This window comes from Manis pentadactyla, chromosome 2 (assembly GCF_030020395.1).
Source record: "Manis pentadactyla isolate mManPen7 chromosome 2, mManPen7.hap1, whole genome shotgun sequence".
NCBI lineage: Eukaryota > Metazoa > Chordata > Mammalia > Pholidota > Manidae > Manis > Manis pentadactyla.
The window spans coordinates 42,437,344-42,456,678 of record NC_080020.1 but is presented as its reverse complement, the minus strand read 5'-3'; the positions used below and the strand labels follow the sequence as shown (position 1 = coordinate 42,456,678).

The following is a 19,335-nucleotide window of genomic DNA, read 5'->3' as shown; positions in this document are numbered from 1 at the left end:
TGCCTTGCAGTGGGAATACCCTGCAAGTTGGACCCACATCCTATCCAGTCCCCCTTGTTTTGCTATTTTGAAATCTAAGAAAAGGGTGGCATAGGAAGGTGACAGAAAGAACACAGTGAAGCTGAGGAGCCCTGCTCTCATGTTGGGACTTACGGTCTGCCCAGTGAGGGCTGTGTCGGGGAAAGGTAAGATCCCACTGGGGGAGAGGAAATAGCAGTGGATGTAGAAACCAAAAGGTGCATTTAAATTTTACCTTCTTACTGGCTGTGTAAACTTGGGTGACTAGTTTGCTGTCAGAAGCCCTGTTGCTTCACAGGTGAAAGCAAAATGGTAATAAAGTCATCTCAGGGTTGGCGTGATGATTAAATTATGCTGGGGCATGCAAAAGGGCTCACTTAGTTGAAGAATAAAGTACTAAATATATATTGTGATTAGGACTCTGGCTTGGAGTCGGACTGGATGTGTTAAACTGTGTAACTGCCCATCAATATTCAATGCCACTTCCTGGAGTCAGGCTTGGTCATGTGCCTTGGCCAATGTGCATGGAAGTGCCCCCTCATTTCCAAGGGGGGGCTTCACAAGCTGATCTGTGTCCCCTGCCCCACTGATGAGGAAGCAATGTGAAGAGGGGTCCTGGGGAGTCAGGCCCTGAGTGATTACAGTAAGCACAGCTCTCAAGCTGTCCCCTGATGGGATCCTACCACCATGTGTCTTAGCTGCGTTCAGGGTTTGGGGACTGACGTTACTTTAGCAAACCCCAATCGGGGCTCACTGATAGACCTGGGTACTGTTTCTGTATGCCATTTAATAGAAATATAAAAGAAAGAACAACGCACAAAGAAAACACATACATAAGAACACAAGAGAGTCTTGGGGCGATCGCAGGGGCAGCCAGGGCTGGAAGCTACTTGCAGCCGCTCTTGGGAAGGGGCCGGTAGACACCGACGACCACAGCGTGGTCTCTCTCATAGGGCTCTAAGGTCAGCTGCTCTTGAGGTTTTAAGTTCTCCTGCTGCAACTTCTTCACCTCAGAGGCAAACACTGCCTCGGCAGACGCAGTGGAGTCGATGCAGTTGGCCTTGATGGAAATGAGGAAGTGGCCCCCATTGCGCAGGAAGGTGTGGGCGTTCAGAGCCACAATGCGGGACTGGTCCGGCTGCGCCACGTCGGCGAAGATCACGTCCACCATCCCTATGAGCATGCGGTACTTGAGCGGGTGCCGAGCATCTTCCAGGACGGGGATGATGTTGGTTCGTTTCTTGGCCACATTAACCAGATCGCGGCCGGCACGGTGGGAGAACTCAACCGCGTAGACCAGGCCTTCGGGGCCAATGATGTCGGAGACGTGGGAGACCGTGGTCCCCGAGGCGGCGCCCAGGTACAGCACTCTTGACTTGGGCTTGATGTGGATCTGGTCGACCCCGCCCAGAATGGCCGCAGCCAACTTGGAGCGGAAGGGGTTCCACGTGCGGTACTCCTGCTTCACGCCGCCCTCGGTCACTGTGACCCGCCGCTCGCCGTACACCGAGTGGCCCGGCACCATGTTCAGCGTGACCAGCGCGTCCTCTGCCCCACGGTAGATGAAGACGCCCTCGTGCCGGTGCGGCTCCACCGACACAGCCGTGGCGCCCTTCCTACGGCGGCTCTTGCTCTTGGCCACGCCGCCGCGCCCGCGCTGCCCGCCGCCGCCGCCGCCGCGATCCCTGCCGTCCCCGCCGCCGCGCCCCCGGCCCCGGCCGCCGAAGCCGCGCGCCCGCGCCCCGAAGCCACCCTTGCCCCCAGGACCGCCGCCGTCGCCGCCGCCGCCCTTGCCCCCTCCGCCGCCTCCGCGTCCTCCGCCCCAGCCGCCGCCCCTGCGGCCGCCTGACCCGCCCCCGCGGGCGCCCGCAGACTTCATGGCTCGCCCTGGGCGCCCCGGGGGCTGGACGCGGTTGGCAGGGGTTACCGGTGACTGGGAGGGTTTGTCAGGGGTCGCGGAGGCTCCGGGAGGTGGTCCTGGCGCCGGCCGCGTTAGCCTCCGCGGCGGCCGGGCGAGACTGAGAGGCGGTCAGGTCCTGCTCTACCGCAGTCCCCGCATCCCCGGGGCCGCCCTTTGACGCAGCGACTGGCGTGATTGCATCACACCCGCTTTAGCGACCCTGCAGCCCCGGAAACCCCCCTTCCCGGCGCTCACGCAGACTCAGCCTGCTGCCTTGTAACTCTTGACACCCACCACCACCACCACCACCACCATCCCCTGCCCCTTCCCCATCTTCTGCTTTCTCGGGGATCCCTGGCACTTCTCGACCGCAGGGAAGGGAACGGGGGTGTGGGGGTGTGGGGGAGTCAGGGGGCGTCTCCTCGGCAGGAGAGCGGAGACCAGGATGGGCTTTAGTCTTTGATGTGCCACCTGTTTGCTGTGTGGTCTGAGGAAGCTTACCTGACCCTCTCTGAGGATCTTGTTTGAACTTCGGCAAGTTTCTTGAACTCTCTGGGTCTCATCATGCCATCTGTAAAACAACCTACTTCAAATGTTTGCTTTAAAGCACCACACACACACATAACCCAGCCATGGTGCATGCTAAATGCTCTATAAGCACTAGCTTTTTTTTTTTTTTACTGTATTTCTATTGGTCAACCTTTTTATTGAGATACAATTTATATACAATAAGATGCACCATTTGTTTTTGGTTTTAAATAAATGTATTGCTGTTAGAGCTTTTGCTACCAAGAGTGGCTCTGTCACTTATACAAGGTTGGTAGGAATGCATATTCTGACAAAATCCTTAAACATGTAACTATATTTCAATTTAGTAATACTGCTTTGAAAATTTTATCCTAAACAGATGATACCAGCAATTGCCAATGGTGGTAATTAGAACTACTAGAGGGAGGGTGGTGATAGCGCTAGTGGTGATTGATCACTGTTGTTGTGGAAGTGGAGGCAGAGGAGAGACAGAGTAGACTAATCCAAGAGGCATTTAGAAGATAGACTTCACAGAACTTTCTGATAGATTGGATATAGGAAGTCAGAAAGAGGAAAATTGCAAGCCAGGGGTTGCCAGAGTATAGTGACTCCCCTGCTGTGGTTAACAGCCTACAAGCCAGCCTTGGTTGTTCTCTGCATAGCTCTGCTCTCTTCCATCAACTGTGCTAAATCCCAGAACTTGTTTGGGGAATATAGGGTAGCAAGAAAATGTTGGTTTTTCAGTGTGAATGGGAACACATAGGCTGGAGCCCTAAATCCTATAACCTCAGCAGGAGCCAAAAATCTCACGTTTATCCTGAATTCTAGTCTATGCTTCAAAAACCAGCTTTCAGTCTGCAGCATCTTCCTGAGTATAAAAAGAACCACTGGGCAGTACAAGGACTACAGAACGCGGAGGCCCGCCGTATGCGGTTGCTCAGCACCGCGGACAGCGACATCAATTGAGGTCGATGGCTTTGGAGCCATCCAAGACGTGGGTGGGGAAAGACTGATGGCGGTGTAAGCGACTAGAAGACCTCTCTATTAGTGGAGATAAGTGTCTTCTCCAGAAACAGGACATACCTGAAAACCTGGGAAAATATCAGGCAGGGGATACTAAATGTGCACACAGCAAAGCTTTCACTCCATCCGGGACCAGGACTTTCCCTGTCTCAATTAATGACAGTGACACCAGGTCTGGTTTTCCCTAAGAGCCAAAGCGCCTCCTTAATGGGGGCCAGAAGTCTATGTGTTAGAATGTGGACAAGGGATCAGAGAGTGCAATGTACAGTTCCTGAGGTGGATGGTTCTCATAAAACACATTCCTTAGAGGTTTCTGCTCTCATTGCAAATTGAGGAGTGTTCTCCAAAATGAGATATGCTTGGTGACTTAGTTATGGGTTTTCCAAAAATCAGACCCTGTAATGGTTAATTTTATGTGTCAGCTTGAATGGGTCACAGGATGTCTGGATATTTAGTCAAACATTATTCTGGATGCTTCTGTGAGGGTGTTTTGGGATTAATATTTAAATCAGTAGACCAAATAAAGTAGCTCACCCTCTGTAATGTGGATGGGCTTCATCTGATCAGTTAGTTAAGGCCGGAATAGTATAAAGTGCTGGCCTTCCCCCAGGGTAAGAGAAAATTCTGCCGGACAGTCTTTGAAATGGCACAGACTCTTCCTCGTTCTAAGCAGACTGCCTTCCTTCGGACTTGAACTGCAACAGTGGTCTGCAGATTTTGAACTTCCCGGTCTGCATAACTGTGTGAGCCATTTCCTTATAATCTCTTTCTTTATATAGGTATAGATGTAGATACAGATACACCAATCAATCCATCCTATTGGCTCTGTTTCCTTGGAGAACACTGACTAACACAGACTCTGAGATAAGGACTTCAGTCCAGGTGGCTTTTGGGGAGATGACCCCAGAAAACACATGTGAAAGTGGGAAAATGAGGCAGGAGAATAGAAAGGCTAAGAAATGGGATTTTAATGAGCAGATTACCAGTGGGAGATTACAGCTCAATTTGTTATGAGCACCCTCTGAGAAACTGTGTGGAAGGCATCACAGAATTGTTTACTGCAAGCTGGAAGGCTGGGGCATTAATCCAGAATTCTTTCTTTCCCTATTGTTGAGAGTTGTTTCTGGGGCATTAACTTCCCTGCCTTTTGAGCTGCTCCTGTGCATGGCTCAGCAAACTCCTTTGATGCTGCAGGAAGCCCTCAGGCAGAGAAGCAGGTTCTTGGAGTGGGGAGCTGGGATCATTCTGGAAACTGTTTATCACAGCTGTGGGTGAACTTAGAAGTGGGCTTAGGGTATATCAGGTAGGGCACCAACAGTGCCTGCTTCACTTAGCCATTATATTTCACATACAACCAGAACACTGTAACCTAGAAAATGTGCACAAGTTCATAAGGCTTATTACATCAAGAAAGAAATTCACACTATAAATGTACTAATACTACCTGTAATACAGGTATTCAACTCAGCAATACAAATTTCTCATCAATGAGCATTAATATTTTTCAGTCTGGCGCACAGTATCATGGAGGTCTACAGTTACATATGAATAGTATATTTCTTCTTTGCTTTTATTCATGGTATAAAGCCCAGTCCCCAGCAGTGAACCCTCTCCAGTATGACTACAGGGTACTGAAGGGGATCAAATCCAATAGTTTTACCTAAAATAGTTTAGTTAATTTTAAATAGTTTAGATTTCCCAAACTTACATCTAAAAATTGTTTAGACAATTCTGTTCACTCCAGGTGTAAGCCTTAACAGGGATACTTACTGACACATTTTGACCTTTGTTTTTCACTTTCTGTTAATTTGTCATTAACTCATCTTCACTACAAGTATCTCCCCAGACCCCTGTTCATAGCCTCTGTTTTAAACAGACTCAGGTGGCCTTTCTACTCTTCTTGCTGTTCATTTCAGAACTGACATACTCAAGGATGTCATGCATTCCCATGTGATCCGTTAAATGGAATCCTTTGGGAAGGGTGGCTAGTGATTACAAACTAAATCTAATGAGCATCATCTTCACGCCTTTAGAGTTTTCTTGGGGAGTAATTACTGTAAACTAACAATAAGATTGGGCCACCTCATTAGTGGAGCACATTTCCCCATGTTTTGTTGGACCACTTTACTGACTAGATTTCAAACCAGGGCTTGAGGCAGCCTCCACTACAAGTCTAGCAGTGACAATTTCTCCAGCTATCTATACCCTCCTCTACCCCCATCTACCCATTGGTTTCATCACATTATTGCTCTCATTTTCAAAAATCCACTAAGGGTTCCAGACCCACCCTCTTTCAAGGTATGCAAGCCTTAGGTAGTTTTCTCAGGCTTCTTCCCATTGCCTCTTTGCTGGTGAGATCCTTAGAACTGATGCAAATCAAATTTTCAAATCTTGCTTCTCACCAGAGGCAACTTTTCCCAGGGTAGTGTTTGAGGACTCCCATAGAGAACTTTTCTGTCTCCTGGCTTTGATTCCTACCTGGCACAGCCATTTGCTATAGTCCACCTGTTAGAATGCTACAGACTGGGAGCACCCATTAGCCAGTAAGACTTTCAGTGCAGCTGAACATGTTCCACCTGCCCTGTACATGTTCCAAGGATGCTCCAGGACCTGGTCTTGTGCCAGTTATTGGCATCATAGGAGGACTGAAGTGTCAAAAAAAAACTCTTCCACTAAAATTTTCATCTGAAGCCACTGAAAATGCTGAAATCTGTCTCATTTCCAAAGGTTCTTTAGCAGCAGGTCCCACCTACTTAAGAGGTTTCCTAAAGGAATACATTGGTATTACGATTCAGACATTTCTCTCTGACAGCCAGTAAGAACAGCTAAGGTCACTTAAACTTTTGTTTACAATTGACTTATTATTCCATAAAATTTAGTGATACTCCAGTTACATCTATGACTGGGCCTCCATAGTTAAAAATGGAGTGCATCAGTACTACTCATAGAGTTAAAAAGATACATGCAAAACTTTGCTCTTATTTTTCTCATAAACCACTTCAGAAAATTACCTAATGAATGACTAGCCATGATTTAGGTAAAACCAGCTGGAAGGCAGTCTCATTAGTATTTAACTGTTCATGCATGAAGTGGCTCCCCCAGTCTGCACAGTCCACTTCCAAAGGTGACTCCAGGGATTTGCATCTCTACCCCCAGTGATGACCACACTGTATTCGGTCAAGATGGTCTGGGCTGTGATGCAGTAGTAACATATTATAACCCCCAAATCTCAATGGATTAATGTTATGTTTATTTCTTGCTTACATTTCATCTTCACTGAAGGTCTGTGAGAGGTTTGCTCCACATAGTCAAGGAAAGGCTCAGGCACCAACGGCTTGTGTCTGTAACATAAGAAACAAGAGACTTCTATTATTACCACTGGGGAGAGAATGCATGGAGAACTCACATTCTTTACTCTATGTTTTGACATAGGGCTTGACATGTCATTTCTACTCATAACTTATTGGCCAGATCTAGTTACATGCCCTGTCTAACTGAAAGGCAGCTGGGAAATGTGGGTAGGATAATCAGTGAACAGCAAATGTTTTTGCCATAAGTATCTGCTACATAGATACATATCTGCACATCTGGATCAGTGCACCCAAAACAAACATCACAAGCAAAGTTTACTGTTCAATGTACATGTATTTAAATTACCTCATCAAGCTAAATATAATACCTTTTTATACTTTTATACATGACTAAAACCCAGAATCATCATCAATTCCCAATCACATATCTAATACAGCTTGTTAAATAAAGTAGGAAAAGAGAACCATCTTTCCTCTTCTAGTCTCTGTACCATGGAGAACAGTTTAAGCCTGAATTGCAAGCCCATTAACATCTGGCCATTCCCTCGCTGGGTGTGGTACTTTATCTCTGAGGTGACTCAGACTTCACTCCTTTTCCCCCTGTAGAATTAGTGACTGGCACTCAGTAAATTCCCAAAAAGCTTATATTGGTATATCAGTCAGGGCTCTCCAGAGAAACAGAAATTTATTTTCTCACAGTTCTAGAGGTTGGAAGTCCAAGATCAGAGAGCCAGGTGAGAGCCCTCTTTCTGTCTTATAGATGGTCATCATCTCACTGTGTCCTCACTTCCTGGGGATAGAGAGTGAGCTCTTTGGTGTTTCTTCTTATAAGCACACTAATTCATTAGGGCTACACCCTATGACCACATTTAGCCTTAATTACTTCCTTACTCCAAATACACACATTGAGAGTTAGGGCTTGACATGAATTTGGGAGGAATACAATTTAGTCTATTGTAATGAGCTACTTTTCCAAAGGTCTTATTTCTAGAAGAAACCTTAGAAATCATCAGTAATTCCTCTTTTTACAGAATAAGAAGTTGAAATTCAGGCTTAGCTGGCTTGTTTACACTACAAATACTACCATCTACAAATTCCTACAAATTATCTAAAATCCTCACAAAAATATAGTGAGTCTAACTGCTTTCCTTCAATCCATTGCATTTTACCTTTTACTAGCACTGTCTATACTTCAGTCATGGTGTTGGCCAACATGAAATGCAAAGCATGCCAAACAGCAAAATAAAGCAAAAGTTTTTTTACCTCAACTGACCTCATATACTTTGATTACCTCGGTGAGATTTCTGTGACCCAACTGAATATTATTTAACCAGTTTTCTAGGATGGTTAACTCTGGCCATTTGGGCTAACACTGGCCAAGAGGGAAAGTCAAATACTAGCAGGAAAAATTAACATAAAATTACACTGCTGATACAAATTAACCTTGAGTAACTTCTCTCTGATACTATTCATGCCCTATTTTAAATCCTCTGCAAGAATTAATTGCTCAATGGGGAAAAAAATCAAGGCTGCTGGATGACACATTTACTTCAAAATATTCAGAATAATTTTCTCTATGACCTCATTTGTACCACTAGTTTGCTCCGCTTTCTAATGATTTGATAGGTAGTAGAAAACCCCAAATAAAGCCATAGACATGAAATAGAGCCCAAATATAGGCATTTGGACTTCAGTTGATCTCACAGCTACTCTTTTGACTCCGAATAACCTATCTGTGGCCTAACTCTTGCCTGTACATATTTCTTCATCTCTCTAGAATTTTTTTTTCTTTTTCCAGTGGGGTCAAATCAGAGCTTGACAGAAAACTTCTTGAATAACCCCATGATTTCTTGTTAATGCTAAGTAACTCTGACTGCAGTTTAACTTCACTTATAACCTTTTGGTCTCTCTGCTCTTCAGGATTTTCTAGTAAGACAGGAAGAATCAATGTTTTCCAGAAAGAAATAATTAGAATAAAGGTGACCCCTCCTGTATCACTGACCCTTTTATAAATACTATTGACTTTCCAAATGTCAGATGATCAGATGAACAAAAGTTATTTTAATGAAAATAAAAATCAGTTTATTTATTTTTCCCCAGCTTTAATGAAATATAACTGACAGATAAAACATTGTATAAGTTTAAGATGTACATGGTGATATGATTTATGTATATATTGTGAAATGATTACCACAATAAGGTTAGTTAACACCTCCACCACCTCACATAGTTACAATTTTGTGTGTGTGGTGAAAACTTTTAAGATCTACTTGCTTAACAACTTTTAAATATACAATACAGTATTGTTAACTGTAGTCACCAAGCTGCACATTACATCCCTAGAACTTATTCATCTTACAACTAGAAGTTTGTATCCTTTGACTGACTTTACCCATTTCCCCCACACCATGTTAATCATCAATTCTCTGTTTCTAGGAGTTTGGTTTTTTTTAGATTCCATTATAGTGACTCCACATAGATCGCACATAAGTGACATCATGCAGTTTTGTCTCTTTAACTTATTTCAGTTAGCATAATGATTTCAAGTTTCATCCATGTTGTAAATAGCAGGATTTCTTCTTTTTTAGTGGCTGGATAATATGCCATATATGTATATATATTCATCCACCACTTAAGTTGTTTGCATGTCTTAGCTATTGTAAATACTGCTCCAATGAACATAGGGATGCAGGTATCTCTTTGAGATAGGGATTTCATTCATTCCAGAAGTAGATTTGCTGGGTCATGTGATATTTCTATTTTTAATTTTTTTGAGGAATATCCATACTGTTTTCCATAGTGGTTGCACCAATTTGCATTCTCACCAACAGTGAACAAGGATTCCCTTTTCTCCACATCCTCACCAACAATTGATATTTCTTTTTTGTAATACCCACTCGAACAGGTATGAGGTAAGATCTCATTGTGATATTGACTTGCATTTTCTTGGTGATTAGTAACACTGTACACCTTTTTGTATTCCTGGTGCCATTTGAATATGTTTTTTGGAAATGTCTATTCAGGTCTTTTGTCTATTTTTAAATAGGATTATTTGGGGGTCTTTTTGCTGTTGAATTGTATGAGCTCCTTATATATTTTGGATATTAACCCCTTATCAGATATGTGGTTTGCAAATATTTTCTCCATTTCATAGGTTGATTTTCATTTTGTGGATTTGTTTCTTTGCTGTACACAAGCTTTTTAGTTTATAGTCTCACTTGTTCCTTTTTGCTTTTGTTGCCTGTGCTTTTGGTGTCATCTAAAAAAATCATTGCCAACATCAAACTTTTTCCCTGTGTTTTCTTCCAGGAGTTTTATGGTTTCAGGTCTTAAATTTAAGTCTTTAATTCATATTGAGTTAATTTTTTGAGTGCTGTAAGATAGGAGTCCAGTTTCATTTCTTTGCATGTGAATATCCAGTTTTCCCCAACACCATTTATTGAAGAAACTAACTTTCCCCCATTGAGTTCTCTTGGCTCTTTTATCAAGTATAAAAATCTTAACTGTTAAAACATAGGTCTGTTTAAATGCAATGATTCTGCTTCCACATAGCATATTAACTGAACTCTTTTATTCAGTTCCCTTGGTCACAGTATGAAATTGTTCTGGCCAAAAATGTTGAACCCCCTCAAACACACTATTTTAAAAACCAGTGCCTTTAATATCTTCTTTAAGCTTCTTAGTAAGGCTGAGCCCTTTTCACTGAAATACCTGCTTTGTCTTCAGTGACTCAGAGACTCAGGTTCCTGAGGAGTCCCCAGCTCCCAGGTTCCTGTCTGTTTCGGTGTGCTATTCAGGGCCCTGTGCCCTCCAGAGAAAGAGCAGCTGGCATCCCTCTCAGTCCATCAAGTAGAGGGTCATGGGGACAGGTGACATTGAAGCCACAGGGAAAGGCCTGAAATCTGGATGCGCAAGACGGAAAAGGAAGGAATCTGAAAAGTAGTAGAGAAAGAGGAGAAGGAATAACATATACTTTAAGGCAAACAAACCTGGGTCCCAGCCCTGACTCTGAATTGTTAGCTGTGTTTTCATTGGAATAATCAGGTTGTTGTAAGGATTATACAGTCTTAAAATAGGTGCTCAATAATGAGTAGTTCTTATCAAAGCTATTAAAGCCAGAGCAGGTGCTGAGAAGCTTACGTTGTTGGCAGAGTGCCTTTGCTGCTAGATACTGACACACCTTTAACTGTTTGCCACATCCTAAGAAGCCAATAGGAATTTACTAAGCAAGGAAGTGGGGAGAATTCCTCCACCTCCACCTAACCACTGCTCTTATTTCGGTCTCCTCTAGATTGGTGCCTCCACCTTCCTATGAAGTTTGCAGTCACCCAGGCACACCTGGCAACAGGTAACTGAACATTGAGCCAAAGGAATGGAAAGGATGTTGTTTAATCATGCATATTACTGTTATATTATTGTTATATAGATCATTCTTCCAAGGGGAAAAGGAAGACTCTTGACAAAGCAAAGACCAACTCTCGCTGATTCTATCCTGATCTTAGAGTTCTATACAAAAGAAACCCTCTGAGTTGTCTATTTGTCAGGCATTACACATTGTTTTTTCTGAGATTGTTTTCTAAAATGTTCCTGAGGGAAGAAAAGTTCCATGTTCCTGGTGCTGAGCTAATTGTTTCCTTTCCTATAATCCTCACAGTAATCCTGGGGGGTGAGAATTTTTACTTCCCCTGAAGAGATGGGGAAGGCAATGACTGGAGAGATGAAGTAACTTTCCCAGCCAAGTTATACAGTTTGTAGGTGGTAACTAACATTTGTCGACTGTTTGCCCAGAGCCATCTCAGTTAGGAGTAGTAGCAGTAATGGTAGGACAACCCTTTTTGAACATTGTGCCTATATTAACCATGTTTATTATTGTTACTAGTTAGTATATGTCATATATATATAACTGTGTCTAGTTGGGGAAGGTAAATAAGAACACACACATTCTCATTCACATTTATACATATTATATATAATATATTTACACTTTTATATTTTAAAGATATATTTATATAAATTATTAATATAATTTATATTATACAATATTTATATATATATTTACATATAATACTTTTCTTTTCTCATTTATCTTCCCCAACTAGACACCCAAAGAAATTGTGTCCAGGATCACATAGCTAATAACTCGTGGTACCAGGGTTTAAAACCACATCCAACCTCATACATTCTGCCCTTAAATGCAATGTACATGGCCCCATCCTCAGTGTATTAGTCTGCTCAGGCTGTTATAAAAAAATACCACAGACTGGATGGCTTAAAAACAGAAATGTATTTTCTCACCATTCTGGAGACTTAGAAGTCCAAGATTAAGGCGCCAGTAGGGTTGGTTTCTGGTGAGAATGGTCTCCTTGGCTTATAGAAGGCCTTTTCCTCTATGCTTGTGCATGGGCAGAGAGGGAGACCTTATCCTTTTCTTACAAGGACACCAGTTCTATCAAAGTAGATCCCCTTCCTTATAACCTCATTTAGACTTAATTACCTCCTTAAAGGCCCCATATCTAAACACAGTCACATTGAGGGTTATGGCCTCAACAATAGGGGGACACAATTCAATCCATAACACTCACCGTCCTCACAGTTGGCAGGCAAGGTGAAAATGAGGAGAGATTAAGTAACTTTTCCAGAGTCAAACAGAAGGCAAGTAGTGGTTAAGGTGGATTAAGAAACCCAGCCTATATTCTGTGAACGCCTTCAGAGAAGGGACATATACTTCTTTTACATTTTAACAGGTAAGGCCCAATAACTTAAGGCTGAATAATTTTCCCAGGGCTAACCTTGCATCACCAAATCTGTCAAACTTAATATCCAGTGTTGGCAAGGAAAGTTGTCAAACTCTTCACTGAATTTTACCTTGATATTTGGCAAATTATTTATACAAAACAAATCAAGAAAATTATGCTGGGTATAGGGGTTCAAGGAGGTCAGGGTTAGCAGAAAGCCCTCATACAGGAACATGGAGTTTTCATACACGCTGCTGGGACTGTGACCTGGTACCCTCTTTCTAGGAGCCCTTTGGTAATGTGTGCTGAATCCTTTAATATGAATGTATGCTTAGACTCAGAGATTTCACTTCTTTGGTATAGCAGGAGATAATCATGGATGTGTATAAATATTCAGCTCCAAGAATCTTCACTTTAGCATTATCTGAAGAAGCATAAGTTCAAAGCAGCATAATTGAAGCATAAGTTATGAAATAAGCTCTGTGCTCAACAAGGAATTAATGTAAATTGTAATACATCCATACAATGGAATACAATTCAGCTACTAAAACTGATGTTTTGGAAGAATATACAAAGCTGTGGGATGATACCCATGATATACTAATTGAAAAAAAACTCATTAAAATATGTCTCTTTTCCAAGGACATTACATAATGATAAAGGGATCAATCCAACAAGAGGCTATAACCATTATAAATATCTATGCACCCAACACAGGAGCACCTACATATGTGAAACAAATACCAACAGAATTAAAGGGGAAATAGAATGCAATGCATTCATTCTAGGAGAATTCAACACACCACTCACTCCAAAGGACCTATCAACCAGACAGAAAATAAGTAAGGACACAGAGGGATTCAACAACACATTAGAACAGATGGACCTAACAGACATCTACAGAACTCTCCACCCAAAAGTAGCAGAATACACATTCTTCTCAAGCGCACATGGAAGCTTTTCAAGAATAGATCATATACTAGGCCACAAAAAGAGCCTCAGTAAATTCAAAAACATTGAAATTGCACCAACCAGCTTCTCAGACCACAAAAGTATAAAACTAGAAATAAATTACACAAAGAAAATGAAGAAGCCTACAAACACATGGAGGCTTAACAACATGCTCCTAAATAACCAATGGATAATGACCAAATAAAAACAGAGATCAAGCAATATATGGAGACAAATGACAACAGTAATTCAACACTGCAAAATCTGTGCAATGCAGTGAAGGCCATGCTAAGAGGGAAGTATATTGCAATACAGGCCTACCTCAGAAAAGAAGAACAATCCCATATGAACAGTCTAAACTCACAATTAATGAAACTAGAAAAAGAAGAACAAGTGAGGCCCAAAGTCAGTAGAAGGAGGGACATAATAAAGATTAGAGTAGAAATAAATAAAATTGAGAATAATAAAACAATAGAAAGAATCAATGAAAGCAGGAGCTGGTTCTTTGAGAAAATAAACAAAATTGGTAAACCCCTAGCCAGACTTATCAAGAAAAAAAGGAGTCTACACACATAAACAGAATCAAAAATGAGAAAGGAAAAATCACTACGGACACCACAGAAATACAAATAATCATGAGAGAATTCCATGAAAAATTATATGCTAACAAACTGGATAACCTAGAAGAAATGGCCAACTTTCTAGAAAGATATAACCTTTGAAGGCTGACCCAGAAAGAAACAGAAAATCTGAACAGACCAATTACTAGCAATGTCGCGCGCCTCGTCCTCGCCGGCAAGAACAGCACGCAACAACAGCAAGATTCTTCTGCAGAAAGCTTTAATCTTCAGCTCTTTTGTGATACAATCATCAGGGGAAGGACCCAAAGGGAAAGACTGGGCTAGCTATATAGTTCTCATGCTCCAAGCTGATTGCGCGCTGTCTGTGATGCTTCATTAGCATAGCTGTTACGATACGCCAATTGGCTAGTAGGTGGAGGTCTAATTAGCATGTGGTATGCGGCCAGGAAGTGGCGGGATTATCCAGAAGTAGTCTTTGTTTTGCCTACAACTTTTTCTCAAGCTGGGCGCCATTTCTAGGTGCGGCAGGTATGGCTACCAACATCTCCCCCTTTTTTGTTTTGTTGAAACTCAGGGCGGAACTTGTCAGCTGAGGTGGAGATAGAGACCTGATCTCCAGAAACATTTGATGTCCTATTTTTGGAGAGGGGTTTGTAGACATCCACCCCTATGCAATCAGGCATGTCTCTCAGAGGGGCCCATGACCTCTTGCAGTGCAGTGCCTCGCACCCTCTAGCTGACGATGGGACTGCCCGGTACAAAGGGCTTGGGCCTGTGCAGTGACCCTCTTGTACCGAGTTTCGTATGAGAAGCTTCGGGTAAGCGAACAGGTACCTTAACCTGGTGCAATGCCACAAGGGCTCAGGGTGCAAGGGCTACCTCAAGCTAAAGCTGAGCTTCTTTATTGAGCATGTTGAGCCATACTTGGGGAGAGGCGCCAATATCTACCGCCATCAAGGCTTGAGCAAGGATCACTTTATCTTGCCTGTGTTGGGCACGGAGCCTGCATAACAACCAGAGTAGGAGCATGAGACCTCCAAGCATGAATACACCCATCCCAGCCATGCCCGCCCACTCTTTAACATGGGAGAGAGCTCTGTGGAACCAGGAAGAGAGTCCTTCTGCTACGGAAATATCTAGCCGGGTGGAGTTGATGTGGGTTATTTCTTGCCGTAGCTCTTCTAACGTTCCATCAAAGTCTTGGGACCAGTTTCCTGAAAGATACTGGGACAGGCTTCGTGACAGATTAGCTGCTCGCGTAAAGTTTTCATATTGTATGCTAGTAATGCAGAGAGCGCGAAACTTTCGCTCACATCCCAATTGGGCTAACTGCCAGAGCACATCTAGTTGCTCTTCCACTAGATCTACTCGCTGATTGAGGACCATAATTCCTCCTTTCATCTTTCCATCAAGTGAGGATTGACGGTCCAGAGCAGTGGCTACTGAATCCGCAAGATTATTCAATTCTGCAGCCGCTTTAACAGAGGTGTCCAAGGCTATGGCAGCTGCAGTGGCAGCCACTGCAGCCAGAGATATTAAAGCCACTATGGCGGCAGTGACACCAAAGTCACGTTTCTCACGAAACAAGGTCATGGAATCAGGTGAATCCACTGGGACAGGGACCCAGCGAGGAATGCGGGCCACTAAAGCATTGGAATGGACAGTTATATTCCAGCACTGAGACAAGAAACAGGTGTCATTGGAGCAAGAGTCAAAACTGTTATTGGATAAGATAAATAGAAATGGGGGATACACGCATACCGGAGTAGGTGGATATTGGGCAGGGGCTGGTGCAACTCTTTGACATGAAATATTATAAGTAGTCTTATTCACCTGGTATACAGTTTTGCCATCTAAGGTTGGGCTTGTAGCTTCATAGGTACAGGAACTATCAGACATCCCAATCCCTCCCCCTTGTAGGACAATAAAGGGAGAAAGGTCTGAACATGAACCATTAACTCCACACAGCAGCCATTTATCGAAGGGGTTCCTGCCTACATCTTGTAGGAACTCCCCTCCTTCTGCCACCCTTCTATAAACGCTGCCGGAAATTTCCTCCATATCTGGGGACAAGGAAAATTTGTGTCCCTCATCTGCCCAGGTTGTTGCATGTGACTGGCAATCAGTCCAGGGCCATTGCTCTCCCTCATAATCTCCCACACAATGGGGAGAATATTTGGGTTGACGGGGACGGTAAGGGAAGAATATGTTGCTATAATTAATCTGCTTAATAGGAGGTTTCACAAATGTACCATTGATCCAAAGGACCATTAGGCTTACTACTGCATTAGTGTAGGTCTTATTCTCACGAAAGGACTGACTAAATTCACCCGATTTTCTATCACGGCTAAACCACCCGTACATATGCTGTTTAAGGGACAGGCAATTTGAGTGGTTACGAGTGGTGAAGCACAAAGATCCATCGGTTTCAAAGGTTCGGTTTTCTCCTAAAGAAACTGCTAGAGAATCTAATGGTAAGTAAGGCAGGTTCATGCTAGAGTTAGTAGTAAAAAAGCGTGGAAAAACTGCTGCATTATAGCGAACAGGCATGGGCTTAGGGAAGACTGACAATATTCCCCATCTCAGTACTCCCTGAGTCAGGATTCCCATCGACAAGATCAGGATCCACAGGCACAGAGGCGCCATCTCCTTTGTTCAGGACTTTCCTGGTCAGGCGTTCCGGGATCCAGAAGGGGTTTTCTTCACCCTGGGGAAAAACACATACAGCCCCCCTGGATCTAATTATAATTGGATCCGGGCCTTTCCATTGGTTAGATAGTACATCCTTCCATTTTACTAGTTCTTGTGGGTCTTTTGGCCATTGATGATGGCGGTCCGCCGCTGTATGGCCTTGAGCATCCAGGTTCAAAAAATTGAGAGTGAAAAGTGCTAGGGCTATAGCTGTTTTGGGCGTGGGGGGTATGTCCTCAATTCCCCCTTTTTGTTTAATTAGATAGGATTTGAGAGTGCGGTTCGCGCGCTCCACAATCCCTTGACCCTGTGGGTTGTAAGGAAGACCAGTGATATGTTTAATTCCCATGTGATGACAAAATTGAGCAAATTTGGCAGAAGTATAGGCGGGACCATTGTCTGTTTTGAGGATTTGGGGTAACCCCCATGCGCTCCAAGCCTCAAGACAGTGGTGAATGACATGGGAAACTTTCTCTCCAGACAATGGGGAGGCAAAGATGACTCCCGAACATGTATCCACGGATACATGTACATATTTCAGCTTCCCAAAGGAAGAAATATGTGTTACATCCATTTGCCAAACCTGTAAAGGCTTAATACCTCTAGGATTGATCCCAACATGAGGTGTGGGAAGAAAACTGCAGCAGTGTTGGCAGCTAAGAACAATGTTCCTAGCTTCGGCTCTGGTTATGCTAAACCGCTTGCGCAGTGTATCAGCAGTGACATGAAATTGTGAGTGGAATTTTGAAGCAGTGGCGACAGGGTCTAGCAGAGGGAAAGCTATATTTCTAGTTGCAAGGTCTGCTAAGTGGTTGCCTTGGGTCATAGGCCCGGGAAGGCCTGAATGTGCTCTAATGTGGGTCACATATAAAGGAGAGCGTCTAAGGAGTAATTGTGATTGTATTTGTTTGAACAGGGTAGCTACCGAACTTGATGCTTTGATCAGCCCAGCTACTTCTAGGGAATTAACTGCATTAACAACATAACGAGAGTCTGACACAATATTTAAAGGCCCATGAAAGGTTTGTAGTACTTCCAAAACTATATGGCACTCTACTATTTGAGGAGTATTGGGTGTATACCTTTTTGTTACTATATTGCCGTTATGGACATAGGCACCTGTACCTGTCTTGGATCCGTCTGTATAGACTGTGTCTCCGTGCGGTAACGGGGTGTGGCTAATGATTCGAGGGAATACTAAGGGATGAGCTTTAGCAAAATTAAGGAGAGGATGCTTAGGGAAATGATTATCAAATGTTCCTGAAAAGCTGTAAGCAAGTATTGCCCAATCGTCATTCATGGCGCATAATGTTTGTATTTGCTCTTTGTTATAGGGTGTTATGATTGTATTTGGAGCTTTTCCAAAATGTGTGACTGAGGTTTTTATTCCCTTTAGAGCGAGACTGGCTATGGTAGCAGGGTAATATTCTATAGTTCTAGCCTGAGAGGCCTGGGGATGGATCCAGATCAGTGGTCCTTGCTGCCACAAGACTGCAGTTGGCAGTCCCGGAGTAGGAAGAATGCATAATTCAAAAGGTTCATTTGATTGTATCCTACTCAATTGTGCTGTCATTAAGGCCTGTTCTACCTTATGGATAGCTTGCACTGCCTCAGGTGTAAGGGAACGCGGAGATGTTAGTTGTGAGTCTCCTTCTAGGGTTTTAAACAGTGGTTTCAAGTCAGTGGTAGGTATCTTTAAAAATGGCCGCAACCAATTAATGTCTCCTAGGAGTTTCTGGAAATCATTCAAAGTTCGCAGCTGATCATGTCTTATCTCAAGCTTTTGGGGGCAAATTACATCTGTATAAATGGTGGCTCCTAGGAATTTGCTAACACTAGATTTTTGGACTTTCTCACTGGCTATATTCAGTCCCCAAGTCTCTAGGGATTTAGTGAGCTTTACATAGGCCTCTTCTACTTCTGCTGGTTGTGGGGAGCAGAGAAGGATATCATCCATGTAGTGAATGATTTTCAGTTTGGGGTAGTTTTCGCGAATTGGTGCTAGCGCTTGCTGAACATACAGTTGACATATGGTGGGGCTATTTGCCATCCCTTGAGGGAGGACTTTCCACTGAAATCTGGCGTCTGGTTGCTCATGATTAATAGCTGGCAGGGTGAAAGCAAACCTTTCTCTATCTTTGGTGTTTAGGTGTATGGAGAAAAAACAATCTTTGATGTCTATTATGATTACTTCCCATTCTTTGGGTAGAGCAGAGAGAAGTGGCAGTCCTCGCTGGACAGGTCCAAATAGCCTCATTTGAGCATTTACTGCTCTCAAGTCATGAAGCAATCTCCATGATCCTGACCTTTTTCTGATTATAAATATGGGCGTATTCCATGGAGATACAGAGGGTTCTAAATGTCCTAATTGGAGCTGTTCTTGTACTAAATGGTGAGCTGCTTCTAATTTCTCAGAGGATAGGGGCCACTGAGGAACCCATATGGCCTCCTCTGTAAGCCAGGGTATGGGCATGGCGTCTTCAATGGCCCCTACGAAAAACCCAAACCGCGACGGTCACTTTTTACTTTGGGTAGGATAGGCTCTGTGCGTCCCTGTTGGTGTTTCCCTAGTCCTTTACCAGGGATATATCCCATAT

At 43.3% G+C, this 19,335-nt stretch overlaps 1 protein-coding gene across 1 annotated transcript; it reads right to left on the bottom strand.

Annotated features, from left to right (window-relative positions):
• Positions 1 to 782: 782 nt before the first annotated feature.
• On the bottom strand, positions 783 to 2,095 carry FBLL1 (fibrillarin like 1). The gene has a single exon (XM_036884829.2). It carries the CDS (start codon positions 1,895 to 1,897, stop codon positions 905 to 907), a length of 993 nt encoding a protein of 330 aa, XP_036740724.2. The 5' UTR covers positions 1,898 to 2,095; the 3' UTR covers positions 783 to 904.
• Positions 2,096 to 19,335: the final 17,240 nt, after the last annotated feature.